The following is a 20538-nucleotide window of genomic DNA, read 5'->3' on the forward strand; positions in this document are numbered from 1 at the left end:
CCTGAGTTTCTCAACATCATGAAATTATCCTGCCATTTCCTTGTTACTCGGAGGCTTGGAGAACTCATACATCACATGTCCATTTCTTTTATGGGGTCTTGCTGTCTTCATAGCCTCAGCCCAAGAATGGGAGTCCAAGTCTTCTTCACTCTCAAATTGCCCCATATTTAACTGAAGTTTCTTTCACTTTCCTTCTCCCCTCAATAGTCAAGAGAATGTTTTCTAGTCTCAGGCAAGAAAATTTGCCTTGTTCTAGAAGAATCTCACCTACAGCACAAGATATCCATCATCAAGGTAGATAAAGACACCCGGGGAAAGATATCAAACAATAGCTTCTCTCATTGATGAAACAATTGTGCTGTTTTAATTTATTAATTGAAAAACATTATTGTAAGCGTAATACATCTCGTTTTAAAAATGTGCCTGTATATGTGCCAAATGCCTCTCAGGTAGTTCTTAGATGCCTCAAATTTGGGAAGTCCTGAACAATATCCTCAGGACTGAAGCTGCCCACATCTTTTCTCTTATTGATTACTAACCTTTCATGGACCCAGTGAGTCAGATTCTGTGGGTTTGGGTGTGAACTGTATCATTTATATATTGTCTGCTTTTCTTTTGTCTTCACTAGCTTGCAAAAATTAAAGGCAGGTAATTATCATTTTAGGCACTGTCAACATGAATACAAATGAATGATTGAAATTTTATTTGGTTTTGAGTTGATCTAGATGATAAAAAATATACGTAAGTTTTTTTAAATTATACTTTAAGTTCCGGGATACATGTACAGAACGTGCAGGTTTGTTACATAGGTATACACATGCCATGGTGGTTTGCTGCACTCATCAACCCGCCTAATGCTATCCCTCCCCTAGCTTCCCATCCCCTGACAGGCCCCGGTGTGTGATGTTACCCTCCCTGTGTCCATGTGTTCTCACTGTTCAGCTCCAACTTATGAGTGAGAACTTGCAGGGTTTGGTTTTCTGTTTCTGTCTTAGTTTGCTGAGAATGATGGTTTCCAGCTTCATCCATGTCTCATCATCACTGGTCATTAGAGAAATGCAAATCAAAACCACAATGAGATACCATTTCACGCCAGTTAGAATGGTGATCATTAAAAAGTCAGAAAACAACAGATGCTGGAGATGATGTGAAATAGCAACGCTTTTACCCTGTTGGTGGGAGTGTAAATCAGTTCAATCCTTGTAGAAGACAGTGTGGCTATTCCTCAAGGATCTAGAACCAGAAATACCATTTGACCCAGCAATCCCATTACTGGGTATAGATCCAAAGGATTATAAATCATTCTACTATAAAGACAGATGCACATGTATGTTTATTGCAGCACTGTTCACAATAGCAAAAATATATGTAAGTTTTAAAAATTACTTTGGAATGAAAGTGGAGATTAAAAAAATTTTTAATAAACATTTTGTTAACATCTGAGAATAAGTTCTCAGAAACCCAGGGATACTTGGTTTAAGTTAAGGATATACTGGTTTTGAATCTCTGGAGTCAGTGGTTTTATTTCTGTATGCCATGGACACCATGCCTTTTGGAATTATGGCACTTCCTTTTCCTTGCCACTCTTGCCCCAATATCCCTGTCTGTATCAGATGTATTTGTGCATTTTGTTTTTTCAGGGAGTAATATGGTCTTATTTTTGGAGAGAAAGAAGCTGCACTTGGATGTGGAATGAAAGGATTCCTGGAGATGATGAAACTGATTGCATTTGCAATGTTTTTATGACAAGCTGGATGTCATCAATCCTTGTAAATATGTGACTCGTAATCACTATTTTGGAGGAAGAAGTTGCACCAGCACATTTTTAGTTTTGCTTATAATCCACAGTAATTTAAAGTGGTCAGAATCTAATTATGCCCATTTCTGATAGACATTCAAAATAAGCCAGTTTCTTAGCTCTAAAGCTTCATGAGGCGCCCATGCAGGAGTAGCTGAGATCTTATAAGAAGAACAGCAAAATACAACTCCCTTACCCTATCTATTTTAAGGCAGCCCTCTGTCAAAGTGCACTTCTCATTTCCCAGATACCTTTGCATGGTGAATGACTATGGCATTGAATGAAAGTGTTCTGAAACGTGGAAGAAGAATTAACTCCTTGAGGAACATGTTTTAAAAGTTCTATTTGTCTCTGATACATGAATTGTCAGAGAAGCCTCTCAAACTGCCCACTGGCTGTGATTTTGGGCTATATCATTAGTCAGCCAAGCTGATTAAGACTAATTTTGGTCAAAATAAATTCGTGCCTGAGCAAACAACCCATGTGCAGAATCTCAACCAAAGGCAATTAAATCGAGATTCCTTTTATGATGGAGACTCAATAACTACTGTGGTTTTTGACATCATTCTAATGAACCAATGGCAAAGAAACGTCCCCAGTGTATCAGACTATCCTAGAATTTATTTTCTATATTTCTTCTCACTTTAGAGTTGCTCTTTGATTCTGGCACATCATTCTCTCTGATAATGGTTTCAAATCAGCTTGTCTGATTCATGGCTGCACAGAGAAGGTTTTCTCAGGAGCTAGTGGAATGGTTATTAAAAAAAAACGTGGAGAGGCAGATGGTAGACTATTTTACTGGCTCATCTGCTTTTGCAGGGAATGATTATACATTCAAAGTAAGTGGCACCAGAAGTCAAATCTAACTGAGGTTGATCTCACATGTTTCCTTGTAGAGAACATAAAATACAGCAGCAGAGACAGCCTAAAAGCTGATCCCTGAGGACGTGGTCATGGTCGTGATACAAGCTGGGGCTGAAGCAGATCTGAGAGGTCATTTATTTGAGGTTCCAGCCTTCTTACAACCTCGTTGTCATGATATTTCAGTCTTTGCTTGAACACCTTGGGTGATGGGGGAACTCATTATTTCCATTTTTAGGCAGTTAATTGTGATATAATTCTTCCTTCTTTTGAGCTGATATTGACTTCTGAGTAGTATCCATTTATCCATTCATTAATCCTGGCTATACTCTTTGGAAGCAGCACAGAACAAATTGATTTTCTGTTCCACCTGGCAGCTAGCTTGGGTGTGAACTAGAATGCCATCTCAAGTCTTCTGCAGGCTAACTGTTCCCAATTCCTTGGGTCATTCCCCATATGAAATGGGTTGGGTACTGGTTCATAAGCCTCTGGACTGGGGGAAACTAGGAAGAGACAGATAGTTTAAACTTGCTTAACCCACATTCATGACACAAACAAATTGAACATTCAATACCAGGCCCATAAAAATGAAAGACATTTGTCAATTGGATTTTAGAGGATAAAGTAGGAGTAGTGGCAGCAAAGACTGTCTCTCAGGTTTCCTCATCCTTGTCCCAGGCAGCATAGCCTTAGGTCTAGTGTCTCTGTAGACTGGTGATGATGCAAAGGAGACTTAGTGGCTCTACTCTGGCCCTTTAAATAAAGTTGACTCACACACTCAGCACCTAGACTTGGCTTAAACATATAAGAATTTCTAGATCAGAGGTTTCCAGAACTCTACTGGAGATTTAGGGATCCCTAGAGACAGATTTACTTTGGGGACTTTGGGGTGGCTGAATGGCCTTTTCTCTCTTACGTTTTGGAGTTTCACATTCAATATTGTCGATTAGAAAAATGGATTCTGCGGCTGGAAGACCATCTATTAACCAGGACTGTCTACTGTTTTCTCTTTTTTTTTCTCTCTTTTCTTCCCATGTCATCTTCAGGCCATTTTTAATGTCATCTTCCTGGCTCCAAGGCCATAGATTGTGCTTCTCACCCAGGATTCTGTTATCCAATCATTTAATGTCCATTTTCTTGCAGTAACTGCTACAACATGGGTGACTCAGGGAAGACATAGTAAAGAGATGGTTAAAACCCAGCAGTTTTGTGGGGGAATGGCCTTAGGTGCAGGGACTTGAGATAATCATACTCTGTATTTTATGATGGCTACAATTTATTTCATTTTTTTCCCTTCATCTCTTCTATACAGGCACCCAGTGTAAAGTGCTTGATGTATGTCCTTGGATATATATGATTCCATGCAAAATGTATGGTATTCCTTTGTGTTTGCAGTTTACATAAATAGTATTGTGTTATAGATCTTTTTGTTTTGTTGTTGTTGTTTTTACAAGTTTCAATATGCAGGTCTATTTCAATGCTTTCTATGCTGCAGTGATTTCCATGGTAGGTATCCCTCCACCCAGTATTTATCTCCTCTTGCCTTCTCTGAACTCAGCTCCCTAATATTGCAAAGTATGTGATGCTAGGATTCCTACGCCTATAGGTCTCTGTAAGAGCTGGAGGTATTTTCCCAGAATGGGAATCCTGGCTCTAGGAAAAATGGGCTGAACCCTCTCTCACTAGCGGGAGATGGGGTCCTTATCTTTTTACATTCCTGTTAATGCTTGGTATTTTCTGTCTACCTAATCTGCGGGTATAGAGCGATGTCAGTTTTCATATTTCTGATTCCTCGTGAGGTGGGGGATTTCTTGATATACTTGTTAGCCATTTGGGCCTCTCCTTCTGTGAATATTCTATTTTACTATGGCATTTTATGTATTTTTCTTGTTGATTTGCAAAATCTACCTGCATATTCCTGACGTTAATTCTGTGACATTTCAGATATTGCAAATATCTTATCATAAAAAATTCTCTTTTTAATGGATCTGAATTTGTTTTGCTATGTTTTGTTTAAGACTTGTTGTTTTCCTTTAATTGCAGGTGTGAGCAAAAGTTGGGCTTCTATTATTGCTTTCCTGTGGAAAATTCCACAAGAACCTTCAATTTACTAATTTATTCCCACGTCTAAGTAGAGTCTTAAGTAAACGTATCTACCAGATGTCAGCTAGAGCCCTCTCTTCATGTAGCTAGAGCTACATGAAACTGCTTTGAAAAACTCTTCTCTCAATTCTTTAAAATAGACAAAGTAACCCCCAGAATCCTATGCATTCTGGGATAATTACATTATTAAGATCCCCTTTGTTTTGGCGCTCACCAGTTCTATATAAACATGATACCTGAATGTCTCTTTTCGTTTGTTTCCATAAGAAATTCATCTGCATCATGCATTTACTAATAAGTTGATTATCTAAAGTTGAGAGAGCTACAGTATGGTGTCACATCTTGAAACATAAGTGTTCCTGTCATCTTGTTTGCTTTCCCTCCCCACTTCCAGCCTCCATTACTGTAAATTCTTTTTCAGTTATGCAGAGCAATTTGGCTCTCCCAAAACTTGATCAGACCCTCAAATGCTTAGCAAACTAAATGTCCTCTTGTCAGACTGACATATCTAGTAGCCAGCTGGGTTATACATAGGTCCTACAAAGAGAAATTACATTTTATGTTGCAACACCAATGAGTGGTTTTGCAATGGACACAATCTAATGAGAGGTCAGGTAACCTTCCTTTATAATGTACTTTTTTTTTTTTTTTTTTTGCATTAGAGTAGGTGAACCTTTTAGGAAGGGAAATGACAAATATTTCCAGAGCAGACTTGCTTTTTTGTTTTTGTAAGGGGCTAAGGCTTTACCCTGGTCTCAGTGCAGGTTGTAAAAAGAACATGGGTCTTAGAACCCCAGGATCTCTGACAATTGGCAAAAGTGTCATCTTAGATAAGTTGCCTATTCACACTGAGTCCCATGTCCCTGTTGCCAAATGAGAATACTAACACCTACTTCCATATTTGTTTGGAGGATTAGAGGTAATATAAAGGGTCTAGTATGATTTCTGGCATAGAGTAGGTGTTCATTACATGCTGGGCAATTGTTACATACTCCAACAAGACAGTGAAGAACTCTGGGAGGCAGCACAAACACCTAGCACATCCTTTGGGGTGGTTGCTGGGACTCTTGAGTGGAAAGTAACAATGAATGGAACTTTTGTCAAAGTGCTGGGGGAAACGGAGGTGAATTTTCTGAAATGTTCAACTGGATTCTTACAAAGTAGTTCACTTACCAATGAAAAATCTTTGGTGATCTCAAATTCTTCATTTTATTTTATTATTTATTTTTTATTTATTAAGAGACAGAGTCTCATTCTGTCACACAGGCTGGAGTGCAGTGGTATGATCACAGCTCCCTAAAGCCCCGAACTGGGCACAAAGGATTCTCTTGACTCAACCTTCTAAGTAGCTAACTACAGATGCATGCTACCATGCCCGGTTAATTTTTTTCTCAGAATTTTTTGTAGAGACAGGGGTCTTGGTATGTTGTCCAGGCTGGTCTCAAATCCCTGGTCTCAAGCGACGTTCCCATCTCAGCTTCCCAAAGTGTTGGGGTTACATGAGCCATTGCACCTGGCAGGTTATTCATCTTTTGATGTAACTTATTACACAGAATCTACTTGGCCTTGACTTTATGTAGTGGAAAGATATCCTAAAAGATCTCTTTAGAGCTAAAAACTCCCATTGGAGAAATCATAAAATCCTTGGAATGCAAACCCACCTGAATATCTGCAACAGATAAGACTACAGCCTCTTTCTAGGACTTAGGGTAAAACTGAGGAGTGTTTTTCATATCTCTGTATCCATTGGGATTTGTGGGCATAAGAATTTTCTGATTTGTAACTTGAAGATGTTATACTCTATATGCATCTTCCTCATTGCTATTGGTGTTACGTACAAGAAAGTTAAAACAAAATATACAGGACATTATCAGTCTGTCCTGAAAGAAACGGAGTGTTTATTTCAACTTCTTCTGACTTTATTCTTTATAGGCATTGTTTCCAAAAATGTCTATACCAAGTGAAGTTTTATATGGAAAAATAAAAAAATTTTATTGGCTTCTATAAAACTTTCAGATAGATATTCATATGGAAAAAATTGCCCTTGTAATGAAACAGCTACAAGAAAAACTAAGGTAGTGTAATTAAAAGATTAGTTTACATGTATTTAATTTTTTACTGCAAGAAAATGCAACTAAGAGGACAATTAATTTACATGACCAGTTTATATTACATTAAAAGCCCCTATACAGGCAGGTCCATGGTACAGTGAAATTTAAGTTTGATTGTCTATTGAGCTTCATGATTCTCTTTGGAACCTGATGGCCCATGTACACAAAATTGGAAGAACTTGTTGGCTGAAGGAGCCCTTGTATCAGAAAATTGCAGAGCCTCTAAGTTCCACTTATCTCCTCAGGGCCCAGGGCCACTTGTTTCACCCCACTTGCCACCTGATCTGCCAACCAGTAAAGGTGGGGTATGCCCATCTGTGGAAGTAGAGACCAAGTTTCCCCACGTGCGGGATTGCTTTAGCTCCTGAAGCGTGAAGCACCACAGGACCTGCTCTGTGGCCAGGTACATATAACCTAGACATGGAGGGAAGTTAGCCCTATTTTTGATAATGGGAGAGCCAGTAGATAAATTCTTTTTTTTTTTTTTTTTTTGAGATGGAGTCTTGCTCTGTCACCCAGGCTGGAGTGCAGTGGCATGATCTCGGCTCACTGCAACCTCCACCTCCCGGGTTCAAGCTATTCTCCTGCCTCAGCCTCCCGTGTAGCTGGGATTACAGGTGTGCACCACCATGCCTGGCTAATTTTTTCTTGTATTTTTAGTAGAGACAGGGTTTCACCATATTGGTCAGGCTGGTCTCGAACTCTTGACCTTGTGATCCACCCGCCTTGGCCTCCCAAAGTGCTGGGGTTACAGGCGTGAGCCACTGCACCAGATCAGTTTAGTTCATATGGCCCCTTAGAAGATGGTCTTACACAATTGAGTACTCAGTTGTGTTTGGTACTAAGTGTGGCCAACTTAGCAAAGCACTTTATATTTATTCTCTTTTCTTCCATGCCTCATTCACTTTTGCCTCCACTCCTTCTTCCTTGGGTGCTATAATGCCTAATAAAATTGCAGCATGAACTTTGCTTTCTGGGGAACCTAGGCTAAGGCAATTCTTCTCTTCTCATTTTAATATAGCCTCCAGGCAATATCACTGTATAGATACAGACTTCATTTATGATTTCATCAGTGTATGGTATAGGTAGATTGTCTTTAAAGAGTATAACATGACACTTTTCATCAAGTAGTCAGTGAATTCTCTTGAGATACATGCTCAAATGGTATCTGTAACATTCTGCATTTCAGTAGTTCAACTAAGTTTTGCTTTGGTTTAGACAACATTTAATGTGTCAGAATTTGTGTACATAAACCTAATGACAATTCCACTTATTTACAAAGCTATGGTGCCCTGAGTGTCTAAACATAAAAACCAGAGTAAGCTGTCATCTTGAGGGTGGAGAAGCAAACCAACTTTGTCCTCTGGCTTCTCTTCATAGATTATTAGACTTTTCCAGGTTTGTGACATGACAACAGCTTCTGGCTTTGCCTGTGTAAAGGGGTTAAGAATTGTACCTAGCTGGAATATATATGTTCCAGCTCTCCACAATAAATGAATCCAGTAATTTCTTGGAGGAGGGAAATATGTTCATTAGGAGGAAGTTGGGAGGTACATAATGTAGACAAGAGATAAATATATGAAGGTTAATCTTAGTCATTTGAATATAGAGTGGAAAAACTCAGAAAATAGTACTCTGAACTGATCTAGCCTAGGGAAATAATGATGCTTGCCCCATCTTACCTGAACTGGTGTTTTCACGAACCAGGAAGAATGCGATCAAACACTTTTTTTGGAAGGTGTTTATTTGATTCATGTCCTGGCCAAATAAAAACTTTGAGCTGAGCTTCCTCTGTGTGAAGGAGAACCACTTGCTGTACTGAAATGGGATGTGGTTTTAGATTTACCTTTGGTGTGGGCACTGGTTGCTTTTGCTTGCCCACCATTCTCTTCCACTTACAGCGGCAAGACTTAGAATTTTCTTTCAGGAATCATCTTGCCTCAACTCTCAGTCCATAGTTTAGATGAGGCTGACTGTCCCTCTTTCCCCTCACCCAGTTCCAGGATTCCTGACGATAAGGTTGCTTATGCATCTGTCTTCCTCACCACAGTGATTGGCTCAGGAATGGGCACATGACTCAACCTGGGCCAATGAGAAACAGGCCAGAATTTTCATTAGAATTGTTGGAGAAAAGAAATTCTCCTTTCACTATATTTGGAGCTGTAAAGCTCATCCTGGAACTATTGGAGGCCACCGTAAGGTGAAAGCCCATGTGAATGTTAAGTCTACATGAATGACAAAAAAAGGAGCTTCCTGAGAATACTGAGTAAGTGCACCCAGATCCAGCCATGTCTGAAGCTTTTGTATGCAATACCCTAGATCCCAGATATTAAAGTCAATAATTAGCTTTATGCTTAAGCCAGTTTGAGTTAGCTTTTTGTTACCTGTCATAGAAGGAATCTCAATTAACATGTGTTCAGGGCAACTGAGATTGAGATATATGTTGGCAGCTGATGTTAACATAATTCCATTAGTAATATTCCTGAATAATTTGAGATGAGAAGATGAATGTTGTCCTTGAGCTGCAAAACTTCACCTCTCTCCTCCCTTCATCTTTGTGGCCCCTTCCAAAGAGGTAACCCCCCATCAGCATTTTACTTAGTTTCTTCTCTCCCTCCATACTTTCTTCTCAAGTAAATTTGCTTATTCTAGTAGATGTTTATTTATGAAATAAATGTCCTTACATCCGTGGTTCCGTCTTTTGGCAGCAGCTGAAGTGAGAAGAGCAGGCAACTCTTTGCCTATGTAGAAAATAATAATATTTAAAGAAAGAGACAGGAAAATATATCTGTTATAAGCTTTTTCTTTTTTAGAATTTAAGCTTATGAGTTTATCTACGCCCACTATATTCATAATTACAGTTTTATATCTGCATACAAAAGCTATGTAAAAATCCATTTTTCCCAAATATACAAATTTTTTTTTGGATAGTTTAAAACATTTTGATCACAGATTTCAACAGAGTTTTAGGCTGAAAAAAATATCACCATCTAGCAATATCACTTAACACTGTTTGCAAAACACAAATCTTCCAATGACTGTAAATCTTTTTCTATTCTGTAGTATTTTTCTGATTCTCAGGGCATGAAAACATTATGGGGAAAAAAAGGATTTTCTATGAAGAAAGCATGGAGAACTAATTTGGCTCTATGGTCAAATTAAAAATGCCAAGTTAATAAGGGAGAACCAAAAGAAAGAAGTGGCATAATGTCACATCAGCTCATTCATGCCCTGATAATTTCTGTATCAACAATACATATGTAAAGTGTCTCCTTTTGTCTTACATTGTGCTCCATAATTCACATGAGTATTATCTGCATCCTGAGGAGGACAGATTTATATTTGATTGTCTTGTGCATAGGGTGGGTCAGCTTTAACTGTGCAACAGAAAGCCACAAACAGCGTTTTACCTGCACAATATTGCTCTTGAAGGCGGCATTAATTAATGTGGAAACACACTATAAATGCACACTTTTCGCATTTGCAAACATTTATACAGCACAGTAAAAATTCTGTGATAAGGCCAAACCTTTTTTCCCCCGGTCTGGTTTTTTTTTTTTTTTTTTTTTTTTTTTTTTTGAGTGTGTTTTTAATGCATTTTTTTTAAAGATTAAAGTAAAATGTCTCAATTGTAAAAAATACACACCGGGCAAATCCTTACCTGGATAATAAATATCTACATCACAGTACAATAAAATTTCTTCTCTATAAAATTTAAATATGGATTATAGTCTATCACTATCAAAAGAAACACTATGCTAATATTTCCATATTATTAAAATAACAGGAAAAATTACGAGCTTATTTTAGAACCTGATGCCATAGCCGTTGGAAAGGGCAAAGAGATTGAAATGTCGATCATCACTCTCCATTTGAAGAGGAACTGTGGCTTGGTTATTCACTTAAATTCAGTTCATGAAAAAGGTTTAGCCTTACAAATGCTGGCTACATTTCAAAAACTGTAAGACTGATTTCATAATTTATGACTCATGCAGCAAAAGGTCAATATGACACGAATAGGTTAGAGTTCCATAGAATAAAAAGGTATCACTGACAATGACATGCTTCAAGGGTGCTCAGCGGTTCCTTGGAGGCTGAGTCTGTGGGGGGCTTAGTGTCGAGGAGGGGCCAGGGCTTGTACCCCTGTTCATGGAGGAGCAACAAGAACGGCGTTGCTGGCACAGAGCGAAGGCCTGGCAGTCCACCCCAGGCCTGCACTGCACACTGAAGAGTTGTCGCCCGGGGCACAGGTGAGGGGCTTCGCTGGGCTGAGGCATCAACAGGTCAAGCGCGTCATCGAGGACCGAGGCTCTAGAAAAAGCTCTGAGGCGGCACGTGGTGTTTTGAGCAGAATCATAAAGAAGAAAACATCTTACTTTTTTCATTGTTTCTGGAAATACTGCACGTCTAAATTGAGCAAAGTACACTTGAGGGTCACACACGCACGCGCATACACTCACACGCACACACGCCCCACACCGCTCATCCCTAAAAGGGAAGTGATTTATAAATACAAATCCCGGCATAATGGGTGTGTTCTCCTCTACTGAGACGTCTCCCTGCCGAGGGGGTGGGAGCGCAGGTGTGAAGGGTGTCTCCATCAGGTCCACACTGGATTTGCAAGTCTGGACAATAGATGAAAAAATGTTTAGAAAAATCTAGAGCAAATCCCTCACAAATGAGTTTTATGAGATGGAGTCTTGAGATGCACTAAGTACCTCTGTCAGCTTCAGAAGGAAGGAGTTTAGTTTCAGAGTCATTATCTTTTGAGTCCTATGGCCTTTCCTTTCAACCTGAAGTGGGCTAAGGCTTGTCCTACTCCGCATGAAGTATTCAGCCTTCAACGAGATTTCCAGACCAGCAGTTTGCCTATTGAAGGCAATCATTTAAGGTGCCAAGGATCAAACGTTCCTTTACTTGCGGCTGGCTGGATGGCTGTTTATATGCCATACTATTTGGCCAATTCTCGATCATGGTTAGTCCCCAAAGCATTCTGATTTAGCTTGAGATCAGGCTCTGAACTTATATTCAAATCTGGGTGTCTGATGTACTGAGGACCCTGTCAAACAAAATGAGGAAACTTTCCCCAGAAGGCCTGACGCTGCAGGACCCTGCCTGCTTGCCTTCCTCTCATTCCCTTTGCTAAGAAAGCTTGCCCCAGACAGCAGAGCTTCTCAGGGTTACCCTGGAGCACAGAGGTGGCTAAGTGTTTGTCTTCCAAAGAGCGGTTGGTTCCTCAAGGAGTCAAGAGAGGAAGCTGAAATATTAGCAGAGCAAGCAATTAAGGAGCCTGGCCGGAGGCTGCCTAGACAAAACCAAACCCCAAAACAATCTGTCTGTAGATAAAGCAGGTAATCTGCCAATGAATTTCGTGCTTATAATTGTAAATCTTTTCACTTCCTTTCTCTGGGTAACAAGTTCCATAGCAATGTTCTTGTTTCCTTTTTCCCAGAAGCCAGTACAATTGCTTTCATGCATTGAATATTTAATTCCCCGCTCCCAGATAATTTCCAATCATACTTGGAATTTTCAGTGCTGTTCCTCTTCTTTTTCCAAGGCCTCTAGATGGTTGACTAGTATTGTGTCAAATTATTATTTCGAGCCAATACCAAATTTACGTTCCTTAACTGTTAAGTGGGCCATACTTCTTGTCTAATAAAGTTAGGAATTTAAGTGTTAAAAAAAATAATTAAAGGAACCAGATTTTTTTTTCCCCTTGAAATTCAGACAATATTAAGGGCAGGAAGGGTTTTAGAGATCATGACTTATTCACCAGGTAAGAAAACCAAGACCTAGAATTACAAATCTACCAGTTGACAGAGCACGAACTAGAACTCAGGCACCCAGACTTCTGGGCCAGTTATGCTCCACCAAACTTACAAAAAGCATCTACTTGGTTTCCATAGTGACTTTCCTTCCTTTGTTTTTAGGTAAATCTCACTGATATGGCTTATTTTCCCCAATATTTCCAGGATAAGGCAGTAAAAGGTAGGCAAAGGAATAGTTTATATCTACTATGCCAGTGGAGAATGAGATACATTCAATTGCATGGGTACATTCTATGCCCATTTTCTGACGCTGAAGAGATGAAGTGTCACCGTTTGTTTTCTGGGCACAAGCTATTCTAGCATGGGCCATTGGGGAGGCAGGTTGGGCAGGAAAGTTAAGTGTGCACATGGTCTGCAGGTGTTTTCTATTGAGTATCTGTCAGGGTATGCTATGAGAGGGACAGGAGGGTCAGTGGCAGGGCCAGTCTCTGTTTAGAGATAGTCAAGCTATTTAGTTCCTCAGAGTCAGAGGGAAAAAGGGGACTAGGAGACATTTGTCAATGAGGCAAGGAGCTTGAGGATCTAACCAGGAGGAAGCGTCCTCCAGCCATCAGGACACAAAGGGGCCCTCAGGACACTGCATTTCCTTCAACTCAGAATGTAGCTGCACTAATCTCGCCTCAGCATTTCTCCAGAAGAAGACTGAAATTTCACCGTATCTTTCCTTGATTAGAATATTTGATCCATAGAGAAATCTGTTGTCAGCTCAGCAAAGATACAACCTGGATAAAGAACTTCAGGAGCTTGGGAGATGACAGATCAGATGCCACAGAAAAGGGGTGCCACCCTGTAAATAGGTTTGATTTCTGTAAAAAAGTGTTCTCTGAGCCTAAATGGGAAAGAAGCCTTCCTACTGTGAGGTAATACTATGTGAATTTTTGGAAACCATGCAGTCACTGACATTGGTGAAGATTTCTAATTTCTCTGGGCTCACTGAAAAAAATTATTTTCCTTGTTGGCCTCAATCAGTCAATACCTGCACATGCTTGAGTCACACCCTTGTATAACTTGAATTAAACCATAAGGTTATAAAAATGATATTGGAAGGGCAGCTGATTTTTTTAGGACACAAATATTCCTGTATATTCCAAGTTATGCTCCTAGGAGACCATAAAGAGTGCTGGAAACAGCATGCTCTTGAATAGATGAAAATTTGTTCGAGTCTTTCCCTAAAAGGCTGAAAGCCACATCTAACTAAAGGTGGTCTGTGCTCTGCTAACTTCAGCCCTGCGAACATCAGGATTGGGTGGAGGTGGTCGTATTATCTTGGTTTTAAGGCTTCTTTAGTGTCCTGTGGCGCCATTTTGCTGACTCAAGTCTTGGACCAGGGACGGGTGGGAGCTGGTGATGCTTGGTGCTGGTGAGTTAATGATTGTCCCCCACCCCACCTCCACAACCATAAAACCTTCAGAGCATTCACATCACAGGACCGGAGAACGATATGCAATTGTTTCAAGTACCCGCATTCAAGAGGCAATTTCATCCACGTCTATGCCAAGGACTACTTCCCTTTTCCCTCCCAAATAATCCCTCCCAACACAAAGAAACAAACAAAAAAGAGCTAGGCAATGGAATGAAATGACACCCAGTAGTGCTGTAGGAATTATGAGAATGAATCCAGTCAGTCTAATCCTCGAACACTTCCAAGAACAAAGGGGGGAAGAGTTCTGTGGGGCATTCCACCTTCATGTGCAGGAAGCGGCTGGCATGGCAGGCTCCTATCATCCGCAGATCTGTCACCTTCATCAGGAGTTTTGGCCAAAAGTGTGTCACGTGGTGTTTTCGGTAATTGATATAGTGTTCAAAGGCCAGCAGGAAACTATCTTGGTACTTTTCTATTCTCTCAACACAGGCGAGCCCCGGGCGATCTGCGGGTAAGAGAGAAGATGGACATTGATTCAGAGATGGAAGGGGGAAGGCTTGCTTTGTCCAATTCCAGGCCTTTAGTGGGGGGCGGGCAGATCTAGGGTCTTCCCTCTTAGCCATGAGCATGGATGCAGCGTGAACTCTGGTGCTCCAGGGACCAGGTACCAGGGGAGTGGCATCATTTATATGAAGAGAGGCAGTACTTTGTTCAGATAAATATCTCTGTTTAGACAGTTTAGCTTGAGTGTGAATTACCTTCTTGAGTGTGAAAGGTGATGCCTCCCTCCTAGGGTACAAAAGGAGAAGCCTGACATAGCCGAAATATTCTGCAAGATGAGGGGAACAATTTTGAATTTTCACTGGCTGCCTGGCAGAGAGGAGAGGATGAGCGTGGACATGCATAGAATGGGGAGATATATGAAGGGACTGGGGACATTGCAGCAGGCCTGAGGCCAAAGGAGGAACGCGGAATAGTAAGACATTTCCTTGAGGACCAAGAAACACCATGTTTAATTTTGTGTTGTCTTCCAGGCTGCAATGAACCGGCCTTTCCCTTCCCTTATGCCTTTAGTAAAATTGCTACCAGTAGCAGCCTTGTATTAGTCATGATTTTGGAATTGAAATGAAAAGAAAAGGGGAAGGGAGCTGTGCCAGAGTCACCCCATGCAGAGAAGAGAACAGCTACAGTGGGAGCTGGAGTGAGAAGACACCGGGACCCTGGAAAACCCAGCAAATCTTCCCAAGTCCTGTGCAGACTACTGGGCTTCCCATAGTATGTGGGAGAGGCTCAAGTCAGTTTCCAAAAGTGGTAAACAAAGGGGTGACACAAGGAGGCTGGACAACTGGGGAATAGTTGGGCTGCAGACACTTGGGTGACAAAAATAATCTATAAACCTGGATGAATTCCTCAAATAGCTCCAGGAGGCCCAACATGCCCCTGCTAAGTTCTCTTCAGTTTGTTCTTTGTGGCTCTGATCAAATGAATTCACACTTCAAAGGTCCAATTATTGAGGTGTCTGTATCAGTAGGAATCTAAACAGGGTTCTGCTTCATTGGAAAGGAAGGATCAGGGCTAATGTCTCAATTCACCCTTCTGAGTCTAAACAAACTAACAAACCATATGGGCTTTTGGAATCCCCTATTTAGCACAAATGGCAATTCGTGCATTTTTATCTTGTGTTTTCCTTCATATTTGATGAAGCTGCTCTGCAGATTTGCTGGTTCTCCCTCTCTCCCTTTCCCCTATCTTCTCTCTTTCTTTGAGTGTGCAAGAATTTTCCACAGGATCCTTTAATTTTTGACCCAAATAGAAGATCAACATATTATTGCTTTGGATGTATTCTTTCAAAGGGAAAAATATAATGTGGGTTTTGTGGCATCAAAGAGATAAAGATGAGATGGCCACATAAATGACACAGCGAGTACGAATTGACATTTTGATGATGCTTGAATCACACTGAACAGGTTTATGAAGAGAGAAACATTTTAAAGACTGAAGACCATTTTAACTCCTTAAGACAAAAGTTCTAGACAAAAGTTCTTAAATGTCTTTCAGATCATTTTCATTTTTTCTCTTTGCACTGTGGGACCAAGGAACTTAGAAGTACTGGCTCTTGGAAAAGTCTTTGAAGAAAAAGTCTAAGATATTGTGTAACCGAAATGGCACACAAAACATGGGGCTTAGAACATCAGGCCCCATGATAGAATTGGAGACTTGGGGCCCTGACAGGCAGCTATCATTTGCCAAATGCACAATGTCTTGTAATATTTTTCTGGTCCTGGCAGTATTAATGAAGAGGGTCCACATCACTGGGGAGGGTGGATTGTGAAAAGTTATTAAGTTGTCCTGTAGCTGTCAGGCAGTGTCAGCCTCACAACATGAGAGAACTGGGAAGAATCATTCAGTTTGGTGTTTGATAGTGTTTGGCATCACATTCACAGTTTTTGTCATCTCCACCTACTTTTCATCTACCTTACTTAGGTTATTTGTTTAATAATCTGTTAAACTGACCCACTACAGAGGAAACATCTTATTATTCAGTAATAAAAATCCATTTGACATAAATCAGAAGATAACCACAAAAATAGATGCATGGCAAAAGCCTTTGTTACTTTGGAGCTGAAGGTTCTGGCTGAACATTGCTCCTGAGATCCACTCTCTCTTTGTTAAAAAGGAAGGTAAGTGTCAAGAGAGGTGTTAAAGGCAGACTAGCACCACACCGAATCTCTCTCCTTGCCTTATTTGGAAGGAGATATAACCAGGAAGAAAACCGTCAGAGAAATAGCTTTCTCATGGTGTGATTCAACATTATTTAAAACTGTCTTTGTACCTCTAAAATCTCAGCTAAAAAAATTACCATGAGTCCCTCCAGAAATATAATTCCCGTGTATGTAGCTTAATTTCTTCATTTTAAAGGTCACTGAAGTCCAGAGAAGCTAGGGGTCACCCAAAGTCACACAAGGAGTCCTTGGATAAGCTATAAATTTTATTTCTTTGAGACTAATTCTCCTGAACGACTGTGGGCCCCATTTCTTGCTGGCTGTCACTGGAGACCACCCTCAGCCCTAGAGGTCATCTATAGCTCCTGTCATGGGAACTTTCCCCACATGGCGGTTTACTTCATGAAGCTGGCACGGAGAGTCCCTAGAGCAAGTCTGCCAGCAAGAGGGAATCTTAGATTATGTAATCTAATCACAAGGGGTGACATCAAATTTGCCATATTCTCTTGGTTAGAAGCAAGGTACGGGTCCTGCACACACTGAAGGACAGGAGATTATCCAGGGTGTGAACATTAGGAGGTGGGGAGTGTAGGAGGCCGGTCTGGAGTCTGGGTGCCACAGTGTACATGGGAGTTCATTATGCTATTCTATCTGCTTACCCTTGAAATTTTCCATAATAAAAAGAATTATTTCTTTTTTAAAAGTCTGCCATATCTAAATTTCCTATAGTAAATACATTTCTAGATTAGCTTTAAAAAAAGAATTCTAGGCCAGGCGTGGTGGCTCATGCCTATAATCCCAGCACTTTAGGAGGCTGAGGTGAGAAGATCACTTGAGCCCAGGAGTTCAAGACCAGACTGGGCAACATAGTGAGACCTGTTTCTCTCTACAAAACAATAAAAAATTAGCCAGGGGTGGTGGCATGTGCTTGGAGAGGCTGAGGCAGGAGAATCTCTTAAGCCCAGCAGGTCAAGCCTGCGATGAGCTGTCTTTACACCACTGCACTCCAGCCTGGGCAACAGAGCAAGACCGTGTCTCAGGTTAAAAAAAAAAATTTCCTACTGAGTTAACCAGGAAGCAGCAACTCTACAAAGAATTCTCGATGTACTTGTGACTGATATTTTATCCACATATTCAGCCATTTATCCAATAAGCATTTCTTGAATTCTATTGAACACTGGCCTAGGTGCTGGATGTACAGTTAGACACATCTATGTCCTCAAAAAGAAGAAGTCCACAGGGACTTACGTGGACAAGTGAAGCAGGTAGTTACAGTGCAGAGTGACAAGTGCCAAAGCACAGCTACACTTGGGTGCCCTGAAAATGCAGAGGACTCTGAAACCACTTCTATTTAAAATTATCTTCCCTGAAAGGGTTTGATGTGTAGTGGCTTACAGACGGCTGCCCATTCTGTGCTATCCTCCCATCTACAGGGGGACTGTTGAGTCCTGGCTGGCACTCAGACTTGTTTGGGCCAATCCAATGTGGATGAAGTGATCCTGTGTGATTTGAGACTGGGCCTCATGGGATCTGAAACTTCTGTTTTCGTGTGCTTGGGACTCTTTCTCTTGGAAATCAACAGCCAAGTAAGAAGTCTACCCTGCCGGAGGAAAGGCCGCATAGAGGGAGGCCTGAACCAGTGTTTGATGTCCCAGCTGAACTCCAGCCATCTTGGATGTTTAAGCCACTAAGTTTTGGGTCGGTGTGCTATTTAGCAACAGATAACTGAAACTTCAGTTGTAGCTAAGCCATGAACAAATTCTAGCCTGCATCCGCGGTTTCCACACACAGAACTTAACACACAATCGTGTGGTCACTCACATCCATATCTGGCATACCCCAAACCAGAAGGAGGCAGGTTTGGCCAAAGACTACGAAGAGGGCTGCACAGTATCCACCAAAGGCGGATCACTTCGTAGAGTCTTTAAGATGGCTCCTTTGGCTTCTTTCTATCCTGGGACACTGCAAAAAGCATCAGACATCTGACACCCCCCCTTTAAGTTCCCAGTCCACTGGCAAACCTGCGATTTCTTACTGAAGAAGAGTGAGCTATGTTTCTGAAGCTAAAGGGGGACTGAAAACTGAAGTGATTGGAATTAGCGCTAGACAAGCAAAAGCTCTTTGGATGCCCACTAACGAGTCTAGGCGAACTCACCTGAAGACATCAGCAGGACGGCCTGAAGGAGGGCTACTTCAGTGTCATCCAGGTTGAAAGAAGACAGAGACATGCCCAGGTCAAAGATGGCGTCTGACACCACCCCAAGACCCCCATTTTTCAGCTGGCCCCGTGTCACTGCCATTTCCCCATTCAAGGTTAAAGTCTCACTTTCTGGGTCATAGCGCACAGCAGCGCGAAGGGACATGATCTCCATGCAGCAGCCTTTGAGGAGGATGATCTGGTCTTCACATGGCAGCTGAAAAGAACCAGCTCATGTCAGCAAAGAACAAATGGAAAAATGCCAGTCAGGAACAACATACAGTATCTTAAAAGCAATAGGAATAACCTTCTGTGATTAACATTTGTCCTGCATTCTTTGAGCCCATGGTTTTCCCTTCCCTACTTGGCTGCAGACTTTCGACAACCATTTTTCATACTCAAAGTTGGCTGTAATCTTCACCAACTTTAACCTCAGGAGTTTGCATTGCTTTTATGACAGATACAGTTCTCCAACTGCTATTATAGTCGTGTGTGAAACTGTGCTAATAACCCCTCAGTTTGGGGGTTTGTATTATAACTTCAACTGATAACTGCTTGAGAGCAGGGTTTATGTTAAACTCTCCATTTTTGTTTGTTTGGTTTTTTGTCTTGTAGCTTGAATAGGTAACAGCTTACCCTACTGTTTAGCTGGCAACTGGGCTTCCTTTTGGTTTTTGAAGCACGTTTGCTCTTGGAGCCTCTTGGCACAAAGCTAGAGGGTTGTTGGCAGAGATACATGTTGCCCATGAGGCCCAGAGATATAAGCTTCATCTAAAGTCACCCAGGGACTTGAAGGCAGAGGGGAGAGCAGAATTCAGACCTTCTGACTCCCAAGGTTGTGTTCTTCTCAGCACCTTAGACACAGGATTACTCAACACACTGGGTCTTTCTGCCAGTGTTGCAATCTCCTTTTAAGCTCATTTGGTTACCCTGTTAATTAAGATTTGTGAGAATGTGGCAACGTTAATAATAAAAAATACCTTTGCTTATAGGCAAAATAAGAATTTTATTTTCTGGAAGGGGAGACTATTTAATTAAATGCCATTATCAAAGGAGTTTGGAAAGCTATTAGTAAATGGGTGTGTTTGATGAATTGGGCATCATGCCCAGATTTCCATGCATCACCTCATTTAATCTTCACAGCAGTACAATGAGGTAAATATTCTAATTCCATATTACTTACAGATGTGGAAATCCAGGCACTGAGAGGGTAACAAGCTGGGTGGGGGCAGGGGTGGTCAAATGAATGTTTCATGGGTGAGGCTAGGATTTGAAACTGGATCTGTCAGAATCCAATGCCAAGAGAAGAAGGAAACATAACTCTTTTTTTTTTTTTTTTTTTTACTACCATGGATATGACTAAGTTTCCATAAACAACAAATATGTGAGTTACACCTAATATCTGTCTCTTCATTAGAGCAGTTACAAATTCCTTTTGGGAAACGCTCTTGGCAATACTCAACCAGTCCAATTTAGGTTATTATATAAAAGTAATACAACTGAATTACATCTAAAATATTTACTAGCTCAGCCTAGTCACTTTACCATTTAATT

At 40.9% G+C, this 20538-nt stretch overlaps 1 protein-coding gene across 24 annotated transcripts in view; it reads right to left on the bottom strand.

The window, feature by feature from the left end:
• Positions 1–9660: 9660 nt before the first annotated feature.
• THRB (thyroid hormone receptor beta) overlaps positions 9661–20538 on the bottom strand; it is a 376864-nt gene continuing 365986 nt past the window's right edge. For all 24 annotated transcript variants that reach the window (XM_016940582.3, XM_054680443.1, XM_054680441.1 and 21 more), the window contains 2 exons: positions 18943–19201; positions 9661–14569 (listed from right to left, as the gene is read on the bottom strand). In XM_016940582.3, coding sequence (XP_016796071.1) covers positions 14328–14569; positions 18943–19201 — 501 coding nt within the window. In that variant the 3' untranslated portion in view covers positions 9661–14327. The remainder of the gene's footprint in view (positions 14570–18942; positions 19202–20538) is intronic.

Source organism: Pan troglodytes, chromosome 2, assembly GCF_028858775.2.
Source record: "Pan troglodytes isolate AG18354 chromosome 2, NHGRI_mPanTro3-v2.0_pri, whole genome shotgun sequence".
In the NCBI taxonomy this organism is placed as follows: Eukaryota; Metazoa; Chordata; class Mammalia; order Primates; family Hominidae; genus Pan; species Pan troglodytes.